The 25,936-nt window shown below is 42.5% G+C and overlaps 1 protein-coding gene across 1 annotated transcript; it reads right to left on the reverse strand.

Annotated features, from left to right (window-relative positions):
• Positions 1–69: 69 nt before the first annotated feature.
• LRRC31 (leucine rich repeat containing 31) lies at positions 70–25,936 on the reverse strand (the record flags this gene model as incomplete). The annotated part of the gene is given in 10 exon segments (XM_082655603.1): positions 70–425; positions 5,419–5,586; positions 10,548–10,717; positions 13,589–13,757; positions 14,541–14,708; positions 14,928–15,092; positions 17,765–17,932; positions 19,679–19,773; positions 19,775–19,820; positions 25,753–25,936. Coding segments are annotated over 10 exon segments (1,689 nt in total).

Below are 25,936 nucleotides of genomic sequence, written 5' to 3' on the forward strand. Positions count from 1 at the left end.
AGCTGGTACTCCTTGATTTCACCGGGATTCACTCTTGTTCTTTTCCTCTCCCTTAGGATGGTGTGTAGCTTAGTTGAGCCTTGAGAAGTCAGCTTCCTGAAACCCACCATGGTCAAAGTGAATGCTGCTTTTGTGATCTTGGTCAAAGCCTTCTAGTTCTTCCTCTTGTGAGGCTGGGAGGATCCACCTCTTCATTCCTATCTCGGTGATCTCAGGAAGTTTGGTCACGGCACATAACAAGTGTCTAAACCATTGTCCACGCTCCTGAAAAGCTGATGGCTGAAGGCTAATATCCAGCTTGGTTAACTCTTTGAGGAGCCACAGGTTTTGGCAGAAGATGGTCCATTCTGCATCACAGATGCTGTCATTATAGCTCAGGTCCAGCTTCCGCAGCCTGGCCAGGTGACCTGTCTGGATTACCGATGCTGAAAAACAAAATCACTCTAAATGCTAAAAGCCAAGGATACTTTCTAGTGTGACCATTTCCCACTTCCAAAAACACAACACAGTAGCTCCAGGATTCGTAATGACAAGACTGATACTTAGTAATGAAATGTTATTAGCTAGCAGTTTTATTCAGGGCATCTGAAATTACTCTAGTAACAAATTTCCTCTCTGCATTTCATGTACAGCTTGAAAATGGATTTTTCTTGTTCTTTCCAAATCCCATTCCAAAGAGTGTCTTTTTTGTCGAGTTCCTGCTCTCTGCTCCACTGGAGTCCCAACTCTTACTGCAGACTTTCTCTAATTAAAGGGGAAGGGTGATGGCTCACTGGCTTTAACTCAGGACCATTTCTGAATAGTTTTCTTGCTGTTTAATGCTGTTTAACTATTCATTGCTTATTCATTCTTCATTCAACAGTTATTTAATTGAGCACTTTCCATGGGCAAAATATGCTTGGATAATTTCTAATTCATGGGTCAATTAGAGACTTTAATACATGGATCAAGTTTTCCTTTGAATAGCACATATCACAGTACTACCTATAATGGCTCTCAATAAATAACAGTTAATGATGAAGCTAAGAAAAGGAGTTAGGAGAGACAGCCAAAGCAGACAGGACATGCTTCCCTTTTCAGCCAAAACCAGGAATGGATTACAGAGATGAGATGTGTAGAATCTCAGAGTTGGAAGGGACCTTGGAGGGCTCCTCATTCAACCTGATCAATGATCAGAGAGAAATCCCTCTCACAGCTTCTCTACTGGGGACCAGCCCAACAGAGGGCCTGAAGTCCCTCTTCAGGTTGCCCCAACAGAGGGAAGCAACCCTCAGCAGGAGGAAGCCATGCCTCTAGGCCCTATCTGACTTTCCCCACTGCCCACCTCAGCCTGCTGGGAACCTCAGCTCCTTCCTCGTGCCAACCATGCAGTGTTGGACAACAGTCAGGTCCCCTCAAATGTCCCCCCTATAGGCTTCAACACGCCTTGGTCCTTCAGTCATTCCTCACACATCATGGCTTCCACACCAAGTGGGATGCTCCATCCCCATCATTTTCATCATCCCAGTCAGGACACTCAACAGCTGCATTTGGTCCCTAGGTATTCATGTTGATCGTGTCCCTTCCTATCTTTCTGTCTCAGAACATTACTCACCATGTTCTCAAGACCTAGCTAAGTGTTAAAGATAATGTGCATGCTTTTTCCCTTTAGAAAATTTTCTATTACAGACATTTTCAAACATATAAAAAGTAGATGGAATAGGAGTGAGAACTCCCATGTTCCCATCAATCAGCTTCAACGCTATTTTCATTACACTGATCTTGGCTCATCCAGTCCCCTTCCCCTAATTTTTGTTTGTTTGTTTTTTAGTATTTTAAAGCAAATCTCAGACATTGTTTTACCTTTCCTATACTATCTGAATTTTCCAATGATGTGAGTACTCTATTTATTATATTTTAGTATTTTATATGCGTTATATTTTTTAAAATCTGGGTAATAGTATCATAGGTCATGAAAATACTATTTTTGTAGCTTACTATATGAAAAAAACCAATGCTTTTATTTACAAAAGAATAAAACACAAACTACTAGGGATTAACAAATTCTTAAAGTTTCTATTAGAAATAATCAAAACAGTTAAGTGGCAATGCTTAAAGCCACACACAGCAATACTTATCATTGACTAAAACTTGAAAGAACAAAAAATACCCTTGACAAAATGTAAAAGTATAAATTTGACCTGAGGAAGAAAACCTGGTAGTAAAAATTAAGAAACAATATATAATGGCTGGAGCTATGATTAATAAAATATTATGCAGACCAAAAAAATAAAAAATTGAAGAAGCAAATTTTAATAACTTTAAATGAAATAATTTAAATATGTTTAATGGTGTCCAGGTCAGGAAAACAAACCAAACCAAAGGCTTATTCTTTGAGAAGATTGGTAATATTGATAAACCTCTTGTGGTAATCAGAATTCTAAGGTGACCCCAAGATTTCCACCCTAATTCCTAAGACTGTGTATATGATGGGTTCCCATGATTGGGTTATATTACATGGCACACCTGAGTTTAAGAAACGTAGACCCAAGCGAGGTTAACCTACTCACAGGAGCCCTTTAAAAGCAGAGAATTTTCTCCAGCAGGTGGTTGAAGAGGAAGGAGGTCACAGAAGAAGTAGTCAAAATGATTAGGAGACATTAACAGGATTATAAGAAAACAACTTTATTTCCATAAATTCAATCTAAGTAAAATGGGCCAATTCCTTGGAAGACACAAAGTACCAAAACTCAAGAAGAAAAAGATAACCTGAATGGTGCTATATCTATTTTTTAAACTGAATTTGTAATTTAAAACTCCTCACAAAGAAAACTCCAAGTTTAGACAGGTTCAGTGGTCAATTCTATAAAGTTTCAAGTTAATGAAAAAATAATACCAAGTCTACAAAATCTTTCCAGGAAATAGAAGAGGCAGGAACACTTGCCAACTCATTTTCTGAGGTCATTATTACCCTGATACCAAAGCTAGACAAAGATATTACAAAAAAACTAGTAGGGAATTACCTCTCGTGAACATAGCCACAAACATCCTCAACAAAACATCTTCAATTCATTATAAGAAATCTAGCCAGGTTAGGATTCCTTTACCTGATAAAGGGCACATCTACAAAACACAAACAAAAACCTATAGCTAACATTATACTTAATGGGAAAGACTGAGTGCTTCCCCCCCAATATCAAGAACAAGGCAGGGATGTCTGCTCTCACCTCATTCAACACCTACTGCAAATCCTAACCAGTTAAATAACCAAGAAAAAGAAATAAAAGGTATAGAGACTGGACAGGATGAAATAAAGCTGACTCTAATTAGAGATGACATGATCGCCTACGTAGAAAATCCTACAGCATCTACCAAAAATCTCATAGAACTAATAGATGAGTTTAACAAGGTCTCAGTATAAAATGTCAATATGAAAATCAATTGTATTTCTACATACTAGCAATGACCAATTGGGAATCAAAATTTAGAAACCAGTACCATTTATAATAGCACCAAAAAATTAAATACTTAGATATAAATTTAACAAAGTATATGCAGGATCTGCATGGTAGAAACTACAAAACACCAATGCAATAAATCAAAGAGGACCTAAATAAAAAGAGAGATATACTGTGTTCATGGATAGGAGTGCTCAATATAGTTAAATGTCATTTCTCCCTGAATTTACCTATAGATTCAATGCAATCCCAATCAAAATTCCAGAGGGATTTTTTGTAGATATTGACTAGCTGATGCTAAAATTTATATAGAAATGTCAAGAAACTAGAATAACCAAAATGATTTTGAAAAAGAAGAACAAAGTCAGAATGCCCATGCTACCTGATTTCAAGGCTTACTATAAAGCTTTAGTAATCAAGACAGTATGGTATCAGTAAAAGAATAGATGCATAGACCAATGGAACAGAACAGACCAAAAATAGACCCTCACAAACTGGCCAATTGATTTCTGACAAAAATGCAAAGGCAATTCAATGAGTCTTTTCAATTAATGGTGCTTGAATAATTGAGCTGTCGTATGCAAAAATATTTTCAGCCCATATCTCATGCCTTGTACAAGAATACTCAAAATGGATAATAAGTCAAAATGTAAAATATAAATGTACACCTTTTAGAAGAAGATCTAGGAAAAATCCCTGAGAACTTGGGTTTTGCAAAAAGTTCTAAGATGCAACACAGAAAGCTCTATCCATCAAATTAGCAAATAGATCAATAGATCTTTATCAAAACTGAAAGTCTTGGGACTTCCCTGGTGGTGCAGTGGTTAAGACTGCACTCCCAATGCAGCGGGCCAGGTTTGATCCCTGGTCAGGGAACTAGATCCTGCATGCCACACTAAAAGCTCCCTCACGCTGCAACAAAGGTCCCGCAGGCTGCAACTAAAACCCGGCACAGCCAAATAAATAAATATTTAAAAAAAAAACAAAAACACTGAAAGTCGTGCTGTGCAAAAGATACTGTTAAGGGGTTGAGAAGACAAGTTACAGACTGAGAGAAAATATTTGCAAGCTATAGATCTGATAAAAGACTTGTATCCAGAAAATCTAAAGAACTCTCATTACGAAGAAAACAAACTATCCAGTGTTTTAAATTAGGCAAAAGATTAGAACAGACACTTCACCAAGGCATATATGCAGTTTACAGATAAACACAGATAAACACATAAACACATAAAAATACGCTCACTGTCATTAGGGAAATGCAAAATAAAATCACAATGATTTGTCCACATCTTCTAATTACAGTGTTTGGCCATAACACTTGCTTTGAAAACACATATTTGTTCCAACTAGATTGAAATATCAGAGAACAGTGTGGACATAACACAAATTTCTTGTTTGCTTATGCATAATTTATCCACAGGAAACAGTAGGTGAACACAGAAAACTGCACCCAGCTGAGCCAAGGTGGGTACAGGCGTAAACAAAATCCACACATGCACACACCTCTCAAGGACAAGGAGCCCCACCCATCCACATCCAGTGTTCCAACCTTCTATTCTACATCAGGTAATCCTCCTTCTTCCACCACCATATCTATGTCTATCTTCTTTTTTTCTTCTTCTTCTTCTTTTTTTAATGTTTGGCCGCACCTTATGGCTTGTGGGATTTTAGTTCCCCAACTAGGGGTCGAACCCTCGCCCCCGGGAGTGAAAGCGTGGAGTCCTAACCACGGAACCGCCAGGGAAATTCCTCCATCTCCTTTTATGAAACACTCTCCACTGTCTTTTTGGTTTCAGAATTGCCCTTATCTGTTTCAACAAGCTCTCTCCTAAGCAGATGTCAGGGAGCAGGGAAGATGCGCAGAGGGCTTAGCTCCAGGCCTCGCTGCCTCCTCCACCTCCCTTGTCCTGGACTGCCAGAGCAGGCACGCTGGGCTCTGAGTGCCAGGACTGCTTTGGATGGAACCAGTAGGTAAAACCCAGAAGAGCCACGTCCTCTGTCGCCAGGGAACAGCTGCTCAGCCTCAGCACCTGAAGGGACGTTGAAAGCTTCAGCGTTTCCGGGAGCAGCTTTAGGGTGCTGCCAACACACTTATTCCAAGAAAGGTTGACTATTTCCAGAGCAGGGAGGTGAACGGAGGCTTCAGCTGAAATCGACAGTGATAAGAATAGCAATAATTTAGGTTTCCTTAGAGGTCATAAGCCTTGAATTTGAGGAACCTAGGCTAGGGCAACATATTTCTATCAGTGAGGTTAAGACAGTTGTAGAGACCGTTTCTCCTGCCTGAAATTCATGGCCTCAATTTCTGTTGTCTATTTTTATCGGGGAGAAATGTTGGAAACTTTAGAAAAGTAAAACTTGATTAAATGGGGACTTCCCTGGTGGCGCAGTGGTTAAGAATCTGTCTGCCAATGCAGGGGACATGGGTTCGAGCCCTGGTCAAGGAAGATCCCACATGCCGCAGAGCAACTAAGCCCGTGCGCCACAACTACTGAGCCTGTGCTCCAGAGCCCGTGAGCCACAACTACTGAGCCCCCGTGCCACAACTACTGAAGCCTGTGCGACTAGAGCCCATGTTCTGCAACAAGAGAAACCACCGCAATGAGAAGCCCGCGTACTGCAACTAAGAGTAGCCCCAGCTTACTGCAACTAGAGAAAGCCCACATGCAGCAATGAAGACCCAACGCAGCCAATAAATAAATAAAAATTTAAAAAACTTGATTAAATGGAATTCACTATTGACTGGGATTTCTTTCCTTCACTTCACATTTAAGAGGGAGAAAGAGACGAACAGTTTTCACAGTTAGTCACGATTTCCAGAGTGTGTCCTGGTTTTACATGTCCTGGTTGCTGCTGAAATTCAGAGACAAGGCCAAACCTCCCTAGAACTCTGAAACACCAAAATGTATTTGTGTTTACTTAACTGCAGTTAACAGAGACAAAGAAGGGAAATAGTGTATATTGGAAAGATTTTTAAAGGAAATTCAAAGATTTTCTGCTTAGTTCTCGGTTTCCCCTAACGTTAAAATTAACCAGAGGGCTTCCCTGGTGGCGCAGTGGTTGAGAGTCCGCCTGCCAATGCAGGGGACACGGGTTCGTGCCCCGGTCCGGGAAGATCCCGCGTGCTGCGGAGCAGCTGGGCCCGTGAGCTGTGGCCGTTGAGCCTGTGCGTCCGGAGCCTGTGCTCTGCAATGGGAGAGGCCACAACGGTGAGAGGCCCGCGTACCGCAAAAAAAAAAATAAAAAAAAAATAAAAATTAACCAGAGCAACTTATCCACGAGGTATAGCCACTAATTACATTTTAAACTATTCTTCCTTCTTTCTAAAAAATAATATCCGTTTGAAGGGTAGATATATATTCTTTTTATAATATCTAACAAGAGCACCCTCCCACTCCTATGGTACAGAGATGTATCAATAAGAAATTGAACTTTATTTTCTCAAAGTGATGCAGAGAAATATGTATTTACTTGATTTACTTCTTTTTTTTATTGTTGATTTACTTCTTAATTCAAATTGAATTAAACAGGTCTCCCTCGACTTATAGTGGGGTTACGTCCCAATAAGTTGAAAATATCTTAAGTAAAAAATGAGTTTAATACACCTAACCTTCTGATCATCATAACTTTGCCTAGCCTACTTAAACATGCTCAGAACATTTCTATTAGCCCATGGTTGGGCAAAATCATCTAACACAAAGCCTATTTTATACTAAAATGTTGAATATCTCATGTAATTTATTGAATACCATACTGAAAGTGAAAAACAGAGTGGTTGTCTGGGTACAGAGCGATTGTTAAGTTTACCCTCGTGATGGCATGAGTATTGCACCACGTATATATTACTAGGCCGGGAGAAGATCAAAATTCAAAATTCTAAGTATGGTTTCTACTGGTGTATTGCTTTTACACCACCTTAAAGTCGAAAAGTGTGAAGTCAAACCACTGTAAGTCAGGGACTGTCTAAAGATTTATGTCAGATGATGTAATTTTGTGTAATATCTACTTGATTATGATCCATTGATTGTGTAGCTATAATTGAAAAGAGTTGTGCCTTCTGATGGCAGAAGACACAAAGTTAAAAACAAAATTTTATTTAAAAATATTCAACATTTTCCATCTAGGAAGTATATTTATGAAATCTCATGTTGTCCCCAAATTTATTTTTTGTGGAATTTTCCTAACAACATTAGTCTGAGCAGTGGAATGTGGGGTGTGTGTGTGTGTGTGTGTGTGTGTGTGTGTGTGTGTGTGTGTGTTTACCTAGCCATTTTGGGGATTATAGCCCCCTTTGAGAAATTTGTCTGTCTGTCTGTCTATCTATCTACTAACCTGCCTATCTACTTACTGACTGACTTAACTAATACCGAAAACGTGCTTTGAAGGATGCAGTGAAGAATAAACACAATCCCTGCCCTCAAGAGGGTAACAATCTGGAAGAAGTATCAACATCAAAAAACCACACAAGTAAATACATAATTATAAATACTGATAAAGGCTATAAGGAAGATACAGGGACTTCTAATTCAGAGAGAGGCTGTCTTAAAAGGGGACATTTACACTGAGATCTGCAATCAGAGCTCCCCAGGAAAGACTGGGGGGTAGGGAATTCTAGAGGACAGGAAGGTCAAATGCAGGAGAGAGCTCGGTGATATGAAGGAACAGAAAGAAGCCAACTGAGGCTGGGTTCAGGGAGCAAGGGGGAGAGCCGCCAGAGGGCCTGTTAGATCACATGAAGGAATCGGGATTTTACCGGAGGTTCTCCAGGCAACTGCTGGCTTTTACAATAAAATTTACTTTTTTTTTTTTTTTTCCACACCGTGTGGTATGTGGGATCTCAGTTCCCTGACCAGGGATGGAACCTGCACCCCTGCAGTGGAAGTGTGGAGTCTTAACCACTGGACCGCCAGGGAAGTCCCAAAATTTACTTTTTAAGTAAAATTTATAGACTCTCTCCCCATAATAATATTCACAACTGACATATATTGAGCATTTACTATGAGCCAGGCACATTTCCAAGAATTTCACATGTAATAACCTGTTTAATTCTTACAACCCTATGAGATATGATACTATTATTCCATTTACAGACAAGGAAACTGAAGCACAGAGTTGTTAAGTACCTCAGGTCATGAGAGCCAGAGCCAGGATTTGCTTTCAGATGTCTGATCCCAGGTGCTTTGGAGCCAGAAAAATGTACCATACATTCCCCACCGACAAAAGAATTGGAATCAGTTTTAGGGAGTTCACAGCCCCCTGCCCAGGCATAACTATAGACTGACTCTCTTAAGGGAGGAGCCGTGGACCTCAGGTTAAGAGACGTACATATCCTGCTACTTTTCCCCATCCAGACACGTGGCCAATGAGATGAGCAGTGCTGGGGGAGGACTGGGAGCAGTACATGGCAAGGACCAAGACCCTGTGGGTCGAACAGAATACTTGGGATGAAAAGGAGAGCAAGAATACCTTAAATAGAGAGTTCTTAGAATTTGGGATAAATTATATGTACTTATTTTTATTAACAGATATTAATAAATAACTACTTGTTATTTTTTATTAATAGAATGCCTCTTTTTCATTAATAATAGCCCTCTTGGGTCCATAGGACAATTCATTTTTAAGGGAGTGTCAACAAACATAACCCTTGAGGGAAGGCCAGAGAGAAGGGCTCTGTTTTCACTGTTACCCAGGAAGCACCAGAATCCAACCACACTAGTCTTGCGCATGTGTACAAAACAGCGTTAACCTAGCAGGCCTGAGACCACTATCCCTACAAAGTCCTGCTGGCAAGGTTGGCCCTTGGCTGACATCTGGGAACTTGGAAGTGTCGTCACCATTCCCTAACTTATAAGGGTGGTTCGTCGTGCCTACAGTGTTTGTGTACAAATAAAATGATTTATGCTGAACACTAGCTTTCCTTCTGTGAGTCTGGAATGTTGGTCTGTGCTTCGTAGAGGGTGCCTGCATGACCAAGCCCCACTAAAAACCCTGGACTTGAAGGTTCAGGCGAGCCTTCCCAGGAAACATTTCAGACCATGACGTCACAACATGCTGCAGGAACGGAGTGCATCCTTGTTACTCTGCTGGGAAAGGAATCTTGCAAGCTTGGGCCTGGTTTCCTCTGGACTCTGCCCCATGCATGTTTCCCTTTGCTGATTTTGCTTTGTATCCCTTTGTTGTAATAAATCTCAGCGGTGAGATCTGTGAGTCCCTCCAGTGAATCACTGAAGCTGGATGTGGTTGAGGAACCCTGGCACCATGTGCTTAAAGTGTTGGATGCCTGGGTGGTACATTTGGGAAAATTGGGCAAAGTCCCTTTGCCTCAAAATGTCTCCCTCTACTCGCTGACAGTGCCCTTGCCCCAGCATAGGCAGAAATGTCAGACTTAGTAAATCCCTGATGTAGGCCAGGCTGTATCCATGGTCTTCAGGCACGCCAAGATTCCTGACAGAGGACAACAAACCCTGTTGGGACTAGGTGCCAGGCAGCCAGCTAGGCTCACACACTAGTAAACGCCTCCCTTTCCAGCAATTCCAAATTATACTGTACAAGTTACCAGGAATGTGAGCCTTCAGAGTTGGTTATACAGCCGTCCCTCCGTATCCACAGGGGCATTGTTTCCAGGACACCCTGCAGACACCAAAATCCATGGAAGCTCAGGTCCCTTATATAAAATGGCACAGTATTTGCGTATAACCTATGCACATCCTCCCATATACTTTAAATCAACTCTAGATTACTTATAATACCTATTACAATGTAAATGCTATCTGTGTAAATTGTTGCCTGAATGAGACAAATTCAAGTTTTGCTTTTTGGAACTTTCCGGAAATTTTTTTCCAACTATTTTTGATTTGCTGTCAGTTGAATCAACGGATTTGGAACCCATGGTTACAAAGGGCCAACTGTGTACACTTTAAATTTACAATGCTAGAAATCATTCATGTGGCTTTGAAAGTCAGTTTCAAGAGAGCATATTTCCTGAAAGAAAGACAAATTAATACTTTACGTTGCCTACAGCTGAGCATTCATTTGTAGGCAAAGAGAGGCCTCCCCTCTCAGATGTTATGGTACCAGTGCCTGCAGGGATTTGGGGAATGCTCTTACCCAGGGCAGTAAAAGTCTCACTTTCCAAAGCACAGTTGTTGATTAACAATGACTTCAGTGCTGGTAAAAATTGGAGCCTGCTAAGTAGGTTTTCAGAAGAGCTGCCCATCTTTCTGTTGGCAGATAAGTCCAATTCTTGAAAACTCGAGAGAAAAGGGATACCTGGGCTACTAAAACATCAACAGTGACATGTTTTAGGCAGCATCTCACAAAGGGTCTTCTGGGTGTTTGAGTCCCACAGTCTTTTTTTTTTTTTTTTGCTGTACGCAGGCCTCTCATTGTTGTGGCCTCTCCCGTTGCAGAGCACAGGCTCCGGACGTGCAGGCTCAGCGGCCATGGCTCACGGGCCCAGCCGCTCCGCGGCATGTGGGATCTTCCCGGACCGGGGCACGAACCTGTGTCCCCTGCATCAGCAGGCGGACTCTCAACCACTGTGCCACCAGGGAAGCCCCCACAGTCTTCTTGATCAGCAAGCACAGCTCTTCCCTCTCTGACCCCTGCCCTGCCTTACGCACAATTACACACCACATACACACCAGCCATTCTTCCCAGTATGCAGCTTGGGCTCTTCTCCAAGCCTCTCTCAAGGCTAGAAGTTAAGAGCAAAGACTTTGGAGACAGAACTGGTGATTCTAATCCTGGACTTGCTACTAAAGAACTGTGTGGTTTCAGACAAGTTACTTAACTTCTCTGAACCTCAGTTTTCTCAATAAGAATAACACTACTACTTCACAGAGGCAATGGGAAGATAAAATGACTTGGTATATGTAAAGTGCCTGGTACGGTGCCTGGCACACACTAACTGCTCAATTAATGTTTGATACGATCATTCTTTTCTCAGAATATAAGTCAGAAGTACTAGAAAGGCAATGAAATCAAGAAATCAGAACAGATATCTGTGGCTAGCAGCACTGGAGTGGGGCCCTGAAGGCCCTTGCTGTGCCAGGTGTTACCCCTGCTTCGCTATCTTTCTGCTGCTTTTCCTGCTTCTAGACCTTTGCCATAGTTCTTTCGAATGTGGGAAATGCAGTATCCTGGGATCTCTGTGGGGCTGGCTCACCTCCTCAGAATCTTCCAGGGCCACCAAACCCACAGTAACCCTTTGGTCACCACTACATCTCCCTATTTTCTTTTCCTCCCAGCACCCCTGTTACGTGATTTGTTTGTGTATGTGTTTGTCTTCTGCCCTCCCTCCCAAAAGGTGAGCTCTGTGTGTAGGGGCTGCTTCGTGCCCGGAGTGTGCCTCAGAGCCTGGAAACCAGAGGCACAAATGTTAGTGGAAAGACGAAAGGACAGGAGAAAGGAAGGGAAAGGGAAGGAAAAAAGGGCAGGTACTTGCTGCGGTGGCTTCCTCTTCTAACGTCCCCAGCACCTTGTATTTCACCACGTATTTGGTTTATTGCTGCCCCCACCAGATTGAAGCTTCTGCCTGTGAATTTCCCTCAGCCCACAGAACAGTGCCTCGAACAATTAGATGATCAATCAAACGTTGTTGGCTAAATGACCTGTAATTCCATGCCTTTGGAGCTATCGAGAATGATCAGATAAAAGAATGTTCAATTCTTTAACATCATAAGGTATAAACAGGATGTATTTTCAATTCCATCTTTTCAAACTTAAGCAGGAGAACAATGCAATTCACTACAGTTATTAAATAACCATTACCTTTCTGGGGCCATTTACCCGTGTTGGTGGCAGATCTAGATAAGAGAGGCTAATCCCTCTGTTGTACTAGCGTTAACAATTCAGATCCTCTAGCACTTTAATCCTCCTCTGAGCAATAAGATGAGACAGGACGTTCGTGTTATTCAGTTGTAGCATGGGAAATTCATTATTTGGAATCTGGTGGATTGGTAATTCAGGAGTGTCTCCACGGGTAGGACATTCATAAGAAAAGAGGATGGTGACACTTCACAGTCTCCACCTAGAGCCCAAAAAGGGACTGTTTACTACTTTAAAATCTTCATGAAAGCCTTGAACTCTTCTCATTTTCCCCAATTGAGGGATAAGAGTCTAAGAAATAACTTAGCAGGTCTAAAAATCAATATTAGACCTAAAGACCTATTTTACTGTTTTTCTCCCCCAGTTGTACTAAAAACAACAAAAAATTCTTTTTCTCGTCCTTTATTGATTGATTTATTTAATCAATCACATTCTCAACAAGCATTTACTGGCTGCCAACTATGTGCCAGACCCTGTGCATGAGCAACAGAGAGATACTGAAAAAAAATAAAAATAAAAACCATCCCTACGCAGGAGGAGCCCATAGTACGGAGGGAGAGCAGAGCACGGCTGGTGTGCACGAGCGTCAGCACACATGCTGTGGCTGGAGTAGCCAATGCGGGGAAGGAAGAGAGAATGCAGTCAGAGTGACAGAGGAGCAGGAAAACCATCTGGACTCTTGTAATAATCTAGGCATGAGGTGACAGCGGGCTGGACCAGGGTAGTAGAGGTCTAGATGGTAAGCCATGGTCAGAGTCTTGATGCGTTCTGAAGGTTTATTTTGGCTGTAGGTGGAATAAAACCCTTAATCTCAAGCGTACGCTCGTTGTTTGTTAGGGGAAACTGCACTTATACATGACAGGTTACAGGACTATGTCTGTGGTAGGAAAGTAAGCGTAGTGACCTAAAGTTGTAACGTACACCCGTTATGCACCGTCCCACCGACTTTCTGTAACTTCATTTGTTTCTAAGTGCCTCGGCTTCACTTGATTAGCGAGAAAGACTCAACACCCTCCGTTTTGGCTTTCCTTCTACATCCCTATGTGTAATCCACTTTGTAACAGTAACAGATCCGTTTCTAAACAGCCACATACATTCAAAAATTTTCTCCCTCAAGTGCCACATCCATCCTTTACAGATGTGTCTAGGAGGAGTTTAGATTCACCAACAATTACTGGGCACTTAATACTATATTGGGGCATTCACAAAACTTTTATGATGTGGTCCTTCTGGTAACTTCATAAACAGCACATCTCAAATTTGCCAGGTTTGCAAACACATGGCAAGGCTCCAAGCGTCCTCCCTCGGCTCTGCAGTACCTACTCAGCCACATCGTGTCGTCGGCCATCAGCGAGCACTGGTGAAGATCCAGCCCCTCCAGATGCTCGAGCACGGCCAGCCCCGGGGAGTCTTCAAACCCTCCACTCATCTCCTTGTTGCAGGAAAGGTCTAGCGTCCTCAGCTCACACAAGTATCTAAAAGCAGCATCTACAAAGAAGGTCAGAACCCCATTCTGACATATTACAAGGCGGTCGGCAGGAGAGGGGGCAGGTGTGGAGAAGGGAGACTGAGACAATATGTACACTATGTTGACAAAAGCCCAGACAGTGGGATAACTGTCCACTTTGTACCATCTACCCCTTCGGACCTGACAATGGCTTCAAATACACACTCCCTGGGATCTGCATTGATCCTCAATGGTTTTGATCAAAATCTTTCAACTAATGAATCTTCCCCTGCTATCCTTGAGCACTGGTGCTGTCATAGCATTCTAGACTTATTCAAACTGCCAGGGAGCAGGATTTTACAGGCTCTAGAAGTTGAAGGGATAGATACACATTTCATTTCCTATTCTTTAATGTGGATACTCTACAGCAGAGTCAATTTTAACTACAGATGTCACTGAAGCTGTTCTTTTTATCAATACCAATTCCTTCCTACTACTAAGCATAAAATAATGCTGCCATTTTCAAAAGTAAGAGAAAAATGGACAGCTTTAGTAGCACACTTATTTTGCACAGTGTCTCTCTCAGACCTAAAATATCCTGGCCTTTTCAGAGTCAGCCGTTTTAAAAGATTACTTTTGTAATCATGAAAGTACATGCTCACTGTAAAAGACTTAGAAAATCAATAAAACATGAAGAAGATTTAAATCACCCATAATCTTATTCCCCAACATAACCACTGTTTATGTTTTGTTGTATTTCCTAACAGCGTAAAAATTCCGTATAATATAAAGTTATATACAAACTTTAGCCATTCCTAACTCACCCAGTAGTTTGACACTCTTTTGTGATAACCCACATGAATGTAACTTCAAGACTTTCAGAGTTAAGGTACTTTTTAATCCCTGAGCAATACTGTTGAGACTGCCACCGATGTTTCTGTTAATAGAAAGATCAAGTACTTCAAGGTTTTGCAGCCTAAGTAGCAACTGACCTGGAAGGAAGGAAATCCAAAAGACAACTCAGTAAAGATGCAGGGTGTGAAAGTTGGGGCAGGCAGGAGGGAGGTACATCTTCATGTGACCTGGGATATAGTGAACCACTCTTTCAATTCAGGGTGAGAGAAAACACAGCCAACGTTGATTTCCAAGCTATCCAATCATGGGTGCCTTCACATGTTTTCCTGGGAAGGACTCTTCCAAATTCCACTTACCCACAAACGCCCCATCTTCTGACGTGAGGGCGTAGTCCACAAGCTCAGGCATTTGTATCTTGCTCCCTTCTCGGAATGTCCGGAGGATCAGAGGCAAGTTTCCTCCCACTTTACTGTTCCAGGACAAATTCAACTCAAGTTCAGGCAGCGCTTTAAGTGCTTCTCCTGTTACAAAATGGCCCAAAGATCAGGTTGATCGCTAATCCGCAAAGCAGGGAATTCGTTTCAAAATCAATACAGCCATTGTTTACGGAGTATTGAAGCCGGGCCAGCTACTGGTTAGATGCCAGGGAACAGGGAGGAGAAAAGGACCCAGTTCTTGCCCACTCCCAGCACGGTGAGCTTCTACATACAGGTACAGGCACAGCAAGTCTAGTCCCTCCAGAGTTCTGAAGCCATGCTCGTAAGCAAACGTTGTGTAAAAAAAAAAAAAATCCACCTGTTAGTAGGGGTGGTTTTACCGAATTGTTTTCATGGTAGTAAATATTTCTACCAATCCATCTACTTTCTCTCATCCACCTTCTCCGGGGATCAGCATTGCTGAGAAGCTCGGCCAGAGGTAGAAGTGTGAAAGACTTAGAAAATAAAACATGAAGAAGATTTAAATCATCCATAATACTATTCCCCAGCATAACCACTGTTTATATTTTGGCCAGAGGAAGATTGGTAGAAGCAAAGCAGGGCACTGTCCACCACAGAGGAAAAGCTCACTTTGACATCAAGAATATCACATACAACTGATCCAACCACTGCAGGGAGGAACCAGTAAGAGAGCATCAGGCACTAGCAGCTCATAACAGTGATGCAACCTTGGGGTGGAGGAGGATACAGTGAGGGGGGGTGAAACTTGACATTTCTGATACCATTTCACACAGGAAACATCTGAGGGCTACAGAGTGGAAGCTGGGAGAGAACAGGGGAAGTGTGGGGAGATCAGCCCTTAGGAATAATTTTCACTGCTTTGGGGGCAGAACAGAATGGTGAGCCACACACATGACAAATGTGCTTTCTCAATGTCTGGAGTCAATTTTAGCACCAGTTAAGAGTGTTGGAAGGTCCACTGTGTCCAGAAGCCTCTCTTCCACCGTCCACTACTGGGCTGGAACTTCTGCCACTGGTTATTTATTCCATGGTTTAAGGTTTTTGGAGTCCAGGAGCCTCAGGTTAAAATGCAAATTCTCCAGGAGTTATAATATCATAAGCCAGGGATAAAAAGGTGTCATTTTGTATGCCGTGGCCAAAGGGGCGTGGATATGTATCGCCCTGAGGCATCCCCCAGGATCAGGGAGAAAGAGTACATGATTGTCTGCAGTGCATATGGTACTGGAGGGCCTAGGCATTTGCAATCTTGCACTAAGCAATTGTAACAGGTGCAATAATGTTGAAATGCCTCTGATTTCTGTTTTCTTATTGGTAAACCATTCATTCTCCTTATACTCCATCTGCCATTAAGGCTAAGCAGAGTATGGATGATAAGATAGCCCCTCCTGGTGGAGAGGATGCAGAAGTCCTTCCAGAGAGGATAAAATCTCGGGGAGAGGGGAAAGGACACAAAACATTAGTGACAAGGGTGCAGACTCTCTCCTGGACCAGATGAGTTTAGAGTGGGTCCCAGGGCAGAAATTCCACTTCCTGGTTTCTTAAGGATGGTGGATCATGAAAAAGATTAGATTAGTCATAGAAAATAATCTATACTTCTTTTCATGCCTGAGTAACAGTATGTTAAATTTGAGACCCTGGTACACAATAACCAGCTGCTAACCAGTGGGGCTAAATTGATCATGAAAAACCACAGAAAGGTAATTTTGGATGAGGGAATAGGGAAAGAAAGAATTATTGAGCGCCTACTATGTGTCAAGCACATAGTAGGTACTTTACAGAAATGATTTAATGCTCACAATAATTTTTTTTGAGGTGGATATCACCCCTTTTCAGAGATAATAAAACTGAGGCTCAGAAAGTTAAGTATTTTGTCCATGGTCACAAAGAGAATTCGAAGTGGGACTAGGATTTGAAAGGATCTGGCGAGCTCTGAGATGTATAACGTTTTTCCTTAGCTATAGGAAGGGTGAACCAGGAAACATCAGCTGGCCCCTATTTTCTAGGGAAGGATTAGAGAGAAGACATTGGCATAAATTTTGTTGCTTTTACAGAAATCTTTGCAGAGATTTAAATGATCAAAATACATGATCGAAATAAGAAACTTCAGACAAAAAGAAGACAGAAAAAGTATTCATTGCATCTAAAACCAGCAAGCATTCTAGATAACCCAGCATTCATAACCCAGTAAAGCAGCTGGGTTAATAGCATGACAAATTTTATCTTATGTTCTATGTTATCCAATGTTTGATATACTATAAACTAACTTAATTGAGGTTCTAGTCCTATTTAAATCATTGCTTTTAATTGGAAAATCTTGTTTTGATCGTTTTTTTAAAAATGGGAATGGGAAAATAGAAGAGAGAAATACTATTTTGGAATTGGAAAAGAACTTAATTATTATCTATCCCAACTCCTCTAATTTACAGATGAGGTAACAGACCCAAAGTGAGCAAATTTTACAGTTACTATCTCCACTTAAACTCCATGAGAACAGAGGCTTGGTCAGCCTGTTCCCTTCTCTGTCCCAGGGCTTAGCACGATGCTAGGTGCAGGTTACACAGCTCCTTAGAAGGTATACAAGAGCTCAACACAGCATCACATCATGTACAGGCAGCACTCTCATCCTCGTCCATGGGCACTTGAGGGGGTGGTGACCCAGATAATTCGCCCCTGAGGGTTTGGGTTGCAAAGATCCTTCCAGGGGAGCCATCTCTTAAGGGAAGCATTCATCATACCCAGTGCTCGAACATCATCAGCAGTAAGTCTGCATCTACCCAGCCTCAGGATTTTTAACTTGCTGACAAGATGCATTTGCTGCATGAGTAAATGCAGGGTTCTGCCTATGAAATCATTCCAGGAAATATCCAGTTCTTCCAAGTCTGGGAGAGAAGGCAGCAAAGCAAGTAGAAGTGAACACAAGAAAAAACAGATTTGCACGTGTAATTTGTGATTTGTAGTCAATAGGATCCACTGCCTGTTGCTCTGGTAAGCGGATAGAAGGAGGGTGGACTTGCTGACTTTCCACAAAGCAGGGATCTCTCAGCCGCACAACTGGAGACATTGTGACATTTACTTTACCTATTTCTTGGGACGTTTTCTATTTCTGCCAAATAACTGCACTCTGAAAATGCGGTGGTGTTTCCATAAGATTTCATAAGAACTCCTTTATTGTAGTGGAAATTGTAATTCTACTGCTAGGACTGTTACTACCACTGTCACTGTAAAGTGTATACGGGTCCTTTTATTTCGCAAACCCCCCTGACGCCCGTCACCCTGTTGTCCTATTGGACCCTCAGGCTGAAGGTCTGGGGAATACTCCGTTGGCAGGACCGCTGAGACTGAGGGTGCCCGTTACCTTTTCTTTCTTATCTTGATCACCTGGGTGTCACCACTTTATAAAGTTCCTGTTATACCTACATGGGCCAACATGTGCAGGTTTAGACACACAAACCCTGACCAGAATCTTCTCTGAGTCTCCTCCATTGCTCACGAAAATTGAAGCTACTCTCTGTGAACAAGATTCTCAAAGGTCATCTTTATCTCCTGCAGCAACAAGACTTAAGAGTGGAAATGCCAAAGTCAGGGGGTGAAAGTGTCTTTGCTTGCTTGCTTTTAAACATCTGTCTTGAATGTTAAAATAGTGTCAGCAGTCAGATGCTGCATGGTGAGCTTCTAGAGTTACAGACATAGCAATTCCTGACCTTCCACAATTCCAAAGAAATTCTAAAAACATGCTTAGGGGGCAAAAAAATATGTTTTCTTTCTACTAGCATTCAAAGCACTTTAACAACTTCATCTTGTTCACCACGATCCTAACTTGATAAAGTATGAAAGACTATTGAACACATTAAGAAGGAAAAAAACAGGATTCCCGGGGCCCACCCTCAAAGATTTCAGTTCGGTGGGTTTGGGTTGGACTCAAGTGCCTGCATTTCCACAAGTTCTGCAAGAGATTCTGACATGTACATAGGCATTTGAGAATCACAGGCGTGGTGAGAGCTCCCTCGTAAGAGATCTGTCTCAAATATAATGGCATGGATTTTAATTAAAATACTCAAGGACCCCTCACTCAAAACGCAGTTCTTTTGATACCTCTGTTGGTAGACACACCTAATTTGATTCAAGATTTGATTTAAGGTATCTGAAAAAAGAGAGTTTTTAAAAAAGGTGGTGACAGTGGTGTTGGGAAGATGGTTCTTCACAACCAAACTCATGCTACAGTGTCACAAACAGTAGTTGCACTTTTGTGTAAAACGGTGTGAGCAATAATTGCTGGTAGTGATAGTTTTCATTCCACAGATAACAACGAGATGCCCCTTTAAATTCCAAGCAGGGCTCAGTTTTATGGATGAGTATACATCCGATGCAGGAACAGGTGTGTTTCAGGGAGCTAGAGGTAATCAATAAGAAGTAAAATTGCTCAGGAAAAACAAACAAACCTCCCTCTTAAACTCGGCTCAAATCTTTGAAGCTTGAGGAAGAATCAATTAACTTGTTTAAAAAAAAAAGATAGCGTTGCATCTGCGCTTCCTGAGTTGTCTGGGCCACCCTGCAGACCTAGCACTACCAAGTGAGGACCGAGCACTTTCCCTGCTCATCCCAGCCCGAAGGCCCTCTGTGCCTCTGCGCAAGGTCAACTCCATACAGACCTGGCTCCCTCACATCCGCTGTTGTTAGTCTACAGTTGTTCAAATCTAGACACCTGTCGACAGGGTTTTTGCCCAACTTCGGCGGGAACGGTTTTTTCCTCCATCCTGGGTCTTAATTCCATTTCTGAAGTGATAGTCTTAGCTGTATTATAAAAATAAAGAAAAATTTGCTGTGAATGACAGAGTGTATTAAAGATGCATAATGATCACCATAAGACAAGTGAGAAGACGGACAACAACCCTGAACTGGTCCCTTGTGAAACCTCACCTCAGAAGGGGACAAAACCTGACCTCTGTTCCTGCGGTTGGTGCTCAACACTGGCCGCTCCAGTGACCCGTTTCCTACAAAGGAGCCTGAGGAACTCAGTGGCTTTTCTTTCCTGGCCTGACCTGGGCTTCTTGCATGTAGATGGAGCTTTGCTCCTGGACAGAGGTAAACTTGGGCTTCCCTGGTGGCGCAGTGGTTGAGAGTCCGCCTGCCGATGCAGGGGACACAGGTTCGTGCCCCGGTCCGGGAGGATCCCACATGCCGCGGAGCAGCTGGGCCCGTGAGCCATGGCCGCTGAGCCTGCGCGTCCGGAGCCTGTGCTCCGCAACGGGAGAGGCCACAACAGGGAGAGGCCGCGTACCGCAAAAAAAAAAAAAGAGGTAAACTTGTTATTACAGCGTTTAAGACAGCGCTGCTGGAAGGATGCACAAACATCTTTGGTGAATGTAACGCTGGGGGTATGCCCAGGCACTGGCCTCCTAACCAGACAGGTGAGGAAGGGGAAGCACTGCAGTCACCACTGATGAGCCTCAGATGGCTAAAGAGAGCGAGTGAAACCCTCGCTGCTCATTTCCTAGACCCCTCAATTGACGCATCCGGAGAGAGTAGTCCTTGGGAGAGCTTTTGTATTTTCTCAACTCCTGCCAGAGAATACACTCAGAAAGCCTCATGTGTCCTCGTTATTAGGGACTTTTTAAGTGGCACCCTTACCAAGTTCCACTGTAATACCACACTACATGATATAACTACAACTTTTTTTTTAAATAGGATTTACTTTTTTTTTTTAATAATTAATTAATTAATTAATTAATTTTGGGCTGTGTTGGGTCTTCATTTCTGTGCGAGGGCTTTCTCTAGTTGTGGCAAGTGGGGGCCACTCTTCATCGCGGTGCGCGCACCTCTCACTATTGCGGCCTCTCTTGTTGCGGAGCACAGGCTCCAGACGCGCAGGCTCAGTAGTTGTGGCTCACGGGCCTAGTTGCTCCACGGCATGTGGGATCTTCCCAGACCAGGGCTCGAACCCGTGTCCCCTGCATTAGCAGGCAGATTCTCAACCACTGCGCCACCAGGGAAGCCCATCACTACAATTTTTAAAAGTTAAATAAATAAAAATGAAAAGCTATGATTTTACAGAGTGCCTACTATGTACCAGGGCTTTACCTACTGAATGTGTCAACATTTAAGACACATGTGAAACACATCATACTTTTGTAAGGAAAAATGAATAGGCATGTATTGACAGTGACTTTAAAGAGGTTTTGCAAGTGAAAATGCACAGTTAAAAACACATGCAAAGAGTATACTGGAATCCAATAGGAAAGCATAAATTCTGAATGTGCAGTAATACTCTACTACCCCTGACAAAACGTATACAACCACATAGCAAAAAAGAAATATATTAGTACCAGTGGAAATGAAAAGATGATGGCATGACAGTAGTAGTAAATTTAGACTAAAATATTAGCAGGATAATAAAAATTCCCCCTCTCCTCCACAGTGTGTCTGGTGGCTTGCTATTTTTGTTTTGTTTTGTTTTGTTGCTTTGTTTTGTTTTGTTTTCTTGGTGGCTTGCTATTTTTAAGAAAACCACCTACAGGCTGTACATCTTTGCGGGGATAGTTGGTGTTGTCACATTCTACCAGTAGGAGGCAGCATCATCCACCTACCATTTACCTCTTCATTTCGACCTTCAATTTTTATTATGGTACATTGGATACAAGGTATTTTGTTTTGGGTAGGGTTGCCAGATTTAGGAAAAATAAAAATAGCACGTCCGATTAAACTTAAACTTCAGGTAAACAAGGAATCATTGTTTAGTAAAAGTATGTCCCAAATATTGTGTGTATTTTTTCTGGCAACCCTAATTTGGGGTGAGGAGAGCTGTGGATGGAGGATGTGAGTACAGGGCACTTTGTGTAAACTTAATGCAAAGAGTCACAAGTACACTATTTCATAGATTTGGAAACTGAGACTCAGAGAGACTGTTAAGTAGTAAGCAGCAGAGGCAGAATTTGAACCCAGAGCAATCGACTCCAAAGCCCATTATGTGCAGGTGCTTTTTAAAACTTTTGTTCTTAAAAAAATTTTCTCTGCATTGTATCTTATTGCTCTCTCTTTTGTTTTTTAGCTTTTTGTCTCCATAGGCTCAACCTACAATCATGCTCAAGTTCCAGCCTCACCAAACCTTCTTTTTCTTTGTTTTCTCCTCAAACCACTGCTCTGTCAATCATTTCCTTTACTGTCAAATGTTTGGAAAGAATGGTTTGTATTTGCTGACCCCACTTCTTCACCACAGTTACCAATTAACCCTCTACATTCTGGTTGCCACACTGGCCTAGCCAAATAAATTGTTTCTCAGGGGTCACCACCAATGTCCTACGTATGGTCAGGCCATTCAAGATGGCTGTTCTCTTGCTCTCCGTCCATCCCCTGTTCCACCAGGCCCTGCTTCACTCACATGACTCTCCAATCCTCTTAATTATAGGGCTTAATCAGTAACTGCCTGCCGTGCTTGCCCCCTGCCCCTGCTGCTGGTTTCCGTGGTAACTGATGAGCCCACCTGACATCAGTCCCCCTATAAATGGTAGCCTCCTTCTCCACCAAGTAGTGGAGGTTGTTGCCATGTCCTGTCTGTTGCTGGCCATCCATGGAAGGAGTGTTGCTCCAGGACCTTTGTGTAAGATGCCCCTTAACCAATGAGCTTTGATGTCTCTGTTGTTTTCTCCAGGCTTTTTCTTTGGTCTCAAGGCTGAGCAGCTACAAGATTTGCAGGCTGGTGGGGTGCGGTCCACCAACCAACCAGTTGACAGATTCAGAAATCGCTTCTCAGACCACAGCCTACTTGGGCGCTCTGTAATATTTATATGATTGGCAAGTCCAAGGCAGCACAACGGGAAAACCTGGTTCAACTCGTGGGTCCATCAGGTAAGCAAGTCACTTAACTTCTCTGAGCCTTGGTTTACTCATCTATAAAATGGAAATTATAATTCCTGCCCGGTTCATTTCTCAGGAGCATAGTGACTTAAAGTTACTGAGGCCTCCCAGGAAGATGGGACTCTGCAATGCCTTTTACATCAGAGGCACTTTGTAAACATTTGTTGAATGAGCAAATAACTGAATGAATGAATGAATATTAGTTTTACAGTTCCTCAATAACCAAAATAAATCAAGATGACAAATCTTTATCAAACCACCTAAGTATAAATATGAGTACCAACTTATGAGGCCCCTGGACCTCTCCTTACAGGCCATATATTTCTTTTTTTTAATCTATAAACCCCTTCCTTCAAAAAATATCTTATGTCATATCTCATTATATAAAACAGACGAGTCAGAGCTGCTACAGGTTGGCTGAGGAGGGAGGGCTGGCACTCCATGGAAGGTGCAAAGTGACCACACGTAAGCAGCTCCATGGAGTGACTCGGGGCCTTTTCTGGCGGCTTTACTGCTGAGCCGAGCTCTTGCTTCTCCAGGTGATTCTGTGAGCCAAGCAGTATCTTCTCATTAGGTTCCTTTCCAAGCTAAACCTGTAGGGGCTTGTTTCCGTTGTTTACAACCAAGAATCCCGATGCTTTCATAAAACATTTTTACATGTTTGTAACATGGGTGATGCTGTACAGGGAACCAAGGTAACAAGTTCCTGTTGCCAAGGAGCTACCTGTCTGATGGAGCAGACAAGAAAGCCACAGAGGGTCCAAAGTCCAGTGGGTGCGTCTTGGGAAGCTTCCAGGTGAACGTGGTAGATAAATTGCACCTTAAAGGGTGAGTGAAAGTCAGCCAGGTGGGTGGACATGAGAGAGGAATAAATGGGGGAGGGGTGCAGAGGGAGGATGCCACAAGGGTAGGTCTTTCTAGGCACAGGTACCCATTTCAGGGGAATGTGGCCAGTTCAGGAGAGAGTCAGTCAGAATGTCAGGAGTAGAGGATGAACATAAGATTGGGGGGAAGGCAAAGGTTGTGAAGAGATATTCAACTGATCACAAACACCTTGAAGACCATGCTTGCGAGTATAGACTTTCTCTTCAAGGCAGGAAAGACTCAGTGAAGGATTTTAAACCGGTGAGAGATACCACAGTATCTGTGGTTTAGAAAGAGCACCCGGTAGCAGTGTGGAGGACAGGCTGGCCACAGAGCAAGACCAGGAGCAGAGAAACCAGGGAGAAAGCTGTGGCAGTGGTCCAGGCAAGAGACGATGAAAGCCAGGACAGCAGCGGAGAGAAGGAACGAGGTCCCAGAGCTGTTCGGAGGACAGAATTCACATGACTCCAGGGGCCACTGGACTTGGGGAGAAATGGAAATGGAGAAGCCATGCATGGTGTTGCCCAGCTGGGGTAACCAGCTGACTGGTCTTGTGCAGTTAATTTAATCATGGTTGTGGGTATCCATGAACCATGTTCCTGAAGCTCCAAATCATACTTTAGAACAAATATCAACAACTTTCTGACTGCCCTCTTTTAAAAGTAGACTTCTTAATTTTCTACTTCCAAAAATGCATTCAATCTGCTTACAGGTAAAATGATATTTTTGGTATTTGGTGCAAATAATCTGACGGACATGAGGGTAAGTTTAAATGAAACAAGATTGGCCATGGATTGGTAATTGTTGGAGGTGGTCTTGGGGACTCATACTGTTCTCTCTTCTTTTGTATATGTTTGCATAAAAAGTTTAAAGTGTTTTAAAAATACATTTAATCTAATAATATAGTGACGGCATTGTATATGACATAACTTTAGAGAGAGATTTAGCAATATTTTCATAACCCTTGTATTTGTCACCTCTGTTCTGGGAATGTGTGCTAATTAGCTGAAACAGACTAAAGCAGAAAATAGGGGAGAGGGGAAGCCAAAGATATTCACTAAAGGGCAGAAAAGGAACTTAAGTAATTATGGCATAGGCATGTAATGGAATATTATGCCACTGTCAAAATTAGCATATGAACATCACGTAACAATATGAGAACTGAGCAGTATAATAATATGTCTCAGTAGGATCACAGCTCCGTGTCAGTTCAAGCGGGCTTTATAAGCTCTTATAACGGTACAAAGTACGTCCGTTTGGCCCCAGCTACCTCTCTGACTGGTCTACTACTCATCCTCTCTCCATCTCTCATCCTGCTTCAGCATGCCTAACCTCCTGGCTTGCTCTCGAGCACTCCAGGCTCACTCCCATCTTGGGCCTTTGCATTTACGCATCCCTTTGCCTGGAAAACTACTCCCACAAACACCTGTGTAGCTGGCTTCATTCATTCTACGTGGCTGACTTTCAGATCTCAGCTCAAATGCCACCAAATCAGAGACTCCTTCCTTCCAACCACATCTAAAATAGCACCCCCAGCCCATCATTCTCTGTCTCCTCAGCCTACTTTGTCTTCATATGACTTATCACACTGAAATTATATCTGCTTTTGGTTCTTTATGTACGCAAATGTTCTCTTTTTCATGGCTGTCCTTCTAATAAAAGTGATTGGCACAGATGCTCAGTGTTTGACTTGTTGGTTGACCATAAATGCATGTATAGGAATAAAAGGCTGAAAAGAATCTTGAAGAAATGACCATTTGTGTTAGAATGAAAGGAAAGAGGGTATTTTTCTCTAAACCTTTCTGCAACATATTACTTTTGATAATTTAAAAGGAAAGTGAGGGGAATTCCCTGGCGGTCCAGTGGTTAGGACTCCACGCTTCCGCTGCTGGGAGCCTGGGTTCAATCCCTGGTTGGGGTCCCGCAAGCCGTGTGGCATGGCCAAACCTAAAAAGTAAAATGAGCAAATTATTTAAAGCATTTAACAAAATAAATGTTTAGAACAGACTCATCATGTTAGGTTTCGGTGTCTCGTCGCTGGGTCGAAAAGCAGTTGTTTTAAGGTCATTGCTCTCTTTTCTGTTTTCAGCTTTGGGGGACCTGAATTTTGACCCCCTGATGCATTTGTTGACAAATAAAGTCTGGGGTTTAGTTTCTCCATCTGAGGAACTCTTGTTCCCTGTTTGACTCAT

The sequence above is a fragment of the Grampus griseus genome (genome assembly GCF_964374135.1).
Source record: "Grampus griseus genome assembly, chromosome: 5".
Taxonomy (NCBI): Eukaryota; Metazoa; Chordata; class Mammalia; order Artiodactyla; family Delphinidae; genus Grampus; species Grampus griseus.